Source organism: Mya arenaria, chromosome 2 (assembly GCF_026914265.1).
Source record: "Mya arenaria isolate MELC-2E11 chromosome 2, ASM2691426v1".
Lineage (NCBI taxonomy): Eukaryota > Metazoa > Mollusca > Bivalvia > Myida > Myidae > Mya > Mya arenaria.
In genome coordinates this window covers 26,775,412-26,779,929 of record NC_069123.1, presented here as the reverse complement: position 1 = coordinate 26,779,929, position 4,518 = coordinate 26,775,412, and the positions used below count along the sequence as shown (strand labels likewise).

General features: G+C 31.9%; 1 protein-coding gene across 2 annotated transcripts; it reads left to right on the top strand.

Moving 5' to 3' along the window:
- The first annotated feature begins 280 nt into the window (after window positions 1-280).
- LOC128242413 (uncharacterized) lies at window positions 281-4,219 on the top strand. 2 transcript variants are annotated; one of them, XM_052959566.1, is made up of 3 exons: window positions 281-487; window positions 2,603-2,699; window positions 3,871-4,219. In XM_052959566.1, the coding sequence occupies exons 1-3, from the start codon at window positions 425-427 to the stop codon at window positions 3,981-3,983; spliced, it is 273 nt and encodes a 90-aa protein (XP_052815526.1). In that variant the 5' UTR covers window positions 281-424; the 3' UTR covers window positions 3,984-4,219. The 2 variants fall into 2 exon arrangements, with proteins under 2 accessions (XP_052815526.1, XP_052815519.1); XM_052959559.1 differs by lacking the exon at window positions 3,871-4,219 and having other exon boundaries at window positions 2,603-3,191.
- The last annotated feature ends 299 nt before the right edge of the window (window positions 4,220-4,518 follow it).

Sequence of the window (4,518 nt, the reverse complement as noted above, 5' to 3'; positions counted from 1 at the left end):
TACCGTCGGCATATACGTTTAACGAGGGTCAAGTGCGACAGTGCTTTAAGGAACCAGCGTAGATTTACCAAGGCCTACATTATGTTTATGAACTATACCCTGCATCATAACACAATACTTTATTTAACTAGGGACCGACGCCCATGGAATGTCCGATTACTTCATAAAATAAAAGTACATATTCCCTACCCGTCCTAATAATTATTTTATTCTTGTTTAAGTTTGCTACTAGAAAGCAGACAGGCTGTCTGTCTAGGTGTATGGTATAGATCATGCCCATGTATTAGTCTGAGAGATTTCTCCTATATAAAGCGCCTGCCGCTGTAGTAGATAGTTATTTGATTGCTCCTCGCTTGGTGTCGACAAGCTTTACTTACGCTTCTAATGTCGCTTTATTTTCCCAAAACTTTGGAAATTATTGAACATGTGGCTTCTTTATATGATGGCAGCGATTCTAGCGGGATTAACTTGCTTGGAGGCTAGGAGGGTAAGAAAATATTCTGATTGACCGACTATTGCAACTTCAAAATATCCTTCAGATTTAAATTGTTCTGTCACATTATATTAATAAATTTTCGTATACTGCATGAATATAATTACGATACTGATCGAATATTACTCGAAAGTGTAATTACTAAATCAAATTATTATGCACTAACTTATTACATATTGTAGCGTCATTTTTACAAATAGAAACATATGCAGTTTGTTCTGTATATATTTTTTATTGTTAGATATGACGTTGCTTTATATGATTTTATTATATTTAAAAAATGGTCACCGTCATTATGTTTCATAAATTCTACACTGATGTAATCTCCATTTCGATTCCATGCCATAATAATGTTGTCTCCTGTCTTAGCAACCCGAACATTCTAATAACGCTTTGTATGGAGTAAACATTCTCAATTAAAGGAATCAATATTTTCTCAGTGGTAAAACATGGAAATTGTATTAAAGCAACTGTTTAAATTTTATCGTATTTAACGAATCCGTATAATAACGTTTAAAGCAAATTACGGAAATAACTAATACTTTTAAATGTATATTCGGCAATTGCTTCAGGATTTCAAATTAATTCTGAAACTTCGTTGACTTGTTTTAGGAAAATAATTTAAAAAGAAATAGCGTTGAGTCCGCAAATCTTTAATTTCCTTTCGAAAGGCCCTTGGACATACAGGAAACTTCAAATGTAAACTACACGTTAATAGGAATTGTTTATTTACTGGGTTATACATCTAAAACTGTTAATGTGTGGAATGGGTACGAAATGCTTGTAAAAAACTGTAAATCACTATCAGAAGTGCAAATGTTAAACAATTTCTATTTAAGACAGTTTCTTCTATTTGTTGTTTGATCTTTTTTTATAAAATAAATGAATAATGAGAACAACTTTAAAACTAAACTCAATAAAATGATAACAAAATGCGAACGTGAATGTTCTTTTAAAGAGTTGGTTAGATAATCATCAAGATGGTCAATACATATCATTTTCTGCAATTAGGATGTTAAATTTAGAGGTACTTGGATAGTTTTAAATAACACATCAAGCTTCTGTTGTAAGTTGTCAAATACAAGAACGGGTACAACACGATAAAAATAGTATAACACGAGAATCATTGGAGTGATATCCTTCTAAACTACAGTCAGTTTTAATCATAAAACAATACAAACGAATACTCCGAAAGAAACTGTATATTATAAAAAAAAATCGCACGAAAAGGGATTACTCCATTTCGAACATATCTTCGACTTTATAATGCGATTCCTATACCAAATCCCCAATGGTGACTATTTAAAATATCAACAACTTATCAATAATATACCGCAAAACATGGAACAATGAACTAAATATATCAGACAGTACAGTGTCGGCTGAACAAACTCGATGTTGGGAAAAATAAGTAAAAATGGATAGATTATACAGCTTCTGTATAACAAACATATTCAAAACAAAATACGTTCGGAAAAAAAACATTAACAAATATGGGAAAACTCTTGAAACGAAACACAAGCTTGGAAAGAAATATATACACTGCAATATTTAGCAACAATCGACACGTATAAACAAGAGAACAATAATTCACATGTTCTGGTATTGTTATATCATACAAGACCTTTGCAATAACTTGTGTCAAGTGTAATCTCAAGACGAATAGTACCTATATATTCGAATCAATATTAAACGTGAAAAAGCTATGATAGAAAAAATATATGTTGTACTAATCTTTTATGCTCTGAGCTTTTTATCGAAACACTAAGAAAAACAATATATTTTTTGGAAAAGAATATATTTCAAATATATTACAAAAGTTCTATATGTTTAGCTGTAAGAATTGTTTTGCATAAGTTTGGATAAAGAAACATTATGCAAACATGTAGATATTTTCCCTTTACAATATGAGAAGGTTTCAAACATCGTTAATTTTAGACTTTTTAGACATGCATTAGCATATTGAATAGTGTTGTTATTTAACAAAAAATACACTTTCCTGTTGTTCACTGCACTGCTTGAATAGCAGAAAATTGAAAGTTTTCTTGCTTTTGTTTTGCCATTTTGAAATTCGTGCTCACTTGACAATTATTATCCATTTTGTTACAGTACCGCTACTGCTCTGAGGGCTGTTGTCCGGAGGAATACTGTGCCTACAAGCTGATTTGCTACCCGAAAATCCACTGTTCATTTGGATGCCCCGACGGTAGTTGTCAGCAGGAGATCTGTATGCCAGCTAAAAATTGCACAATGGACACTGAATGCGGATTTGCACATGCGTGTACTTTTAACTATAATCTCGGATATAAATCCTGCCAGTACAATTTGGAAATTGGGAAAACACTTTGTGTAGATTCGCATGGAAATTCCCTACTTAAACCTGTAACTTGAAGCATGCAATGGTTCCAGTTGTGAGTTTTGGGTCGCTAAAATGTAACGCGCGTTTACTTGTGACCGGATACATATCAAATAAATTCTCATTTTTTATTCTTTAAAACTATACCATGCTCAGGTTATTTTCCATTTGTTCCATCGCTTTACCAAAACTACCATACCTTGTTTTGTTTTATGATTTCATTCTAAAATGGTTATGTTTACTATGTTTACTGTTTGTTGTGAAAGTTTCTGAATATGATTCATACGATTAACGCCACTAATGATTAAATATGCACTAGTCTTGTCGTAAAAAATATATCATACTAAATATCGACTTAGTGTTAGTTATTGTCCTTGAAAATTTGTTTATTTCATGTTATGGGTTTAAAGCTAAAGCTAAATAAGCATACGTTAAGAAATTTCTGTTTCGATGAATTGATAATACCAAGTTTAAAAGCTTAAGAGCTGTATATTGAGTGTGTCTGTTTACGTAAGCATCGATCTCGAAAGCTCAAATTAAGTAATATTAGTCTTTAACAATACCTGAATTGCAGATACATTAACGTATTGCATTTCCGATAATGGAAGTAATGGATACAATATTTTATAACAATGAAATCCTCAGAAAATATTTATGTAAACAACCGATATGAACAGAACAACTTGAAAGCAACATCAATTGCTCCATTATCATTTTATTAGAATTGAACTGAATTAAATTGAAATCTATGACAATAATATGTAATAGATATCTACAACTTGTTTTTGGACATTTGAGATAATAGACTTTATCAGCAAACGAACCCAGACGAATGACACCATTAAGCTGAGATACAGTCGACGTCCGAATATTTCATAGCTAGTGGTACTATTAAGCAAGAAGTTGTATTTTGTAGTTATTTCTTAGAAAACCTTTAAATGGAATTTAATTTTGGTTGTTTATGAGGGTTTAATTGACTTCGATTTATTTAGGGTGATAAAATAAATATTTATGTTTCCAGATAACCTCGCATACAAGCATCGGGTAAACATCTTGAAAGAATATCCGAGAAGTAACGAAATGCCGCAATTAGGGACAAAAACTATATATGATATCTGCTTTGGTTTATTGTAAATGTTCGGAAATGTGTGAGGTTTGGTACCAATAAACCAGTTTCGACCCCAGTGAAATCCTGTTATAATGACCCTCCATTGACTTCATCGTAATAATATCCATCAGGATATGTTGATGCTGCTGCAACTGCTCTTGTCCTAGTACTTTTAATATATTATAATGTAGTAGTATCATACAGTCTGGATGTATTTTGTATGTATAAAACACTTCAAACTATTTAAGTTTCTAAAAATACAATATTGTTTGATTGACATTGTTGATGTTGTTATTGTTTGTGTTGTTGTTGTTGTTGTTGTTGTTAAAGTAAAGAGTGCGTGCAACCATTGCTTTCACTAGCTTAAAAGCGTTCTACTACTAGGTTTTATTTACAAAGGTCCCGAGGAACAAATAAATACCAACTGACGTGGATAAATGCTTTCAATGATATTTGATGGCGTCTAGACAAGTGGCTATTTGAATGTTCCTTACTTTTCATCGACAGCGTCTAATATTCAATCGACTGGGAGATCTATTGAATTTAGAGATTGTTTATGGC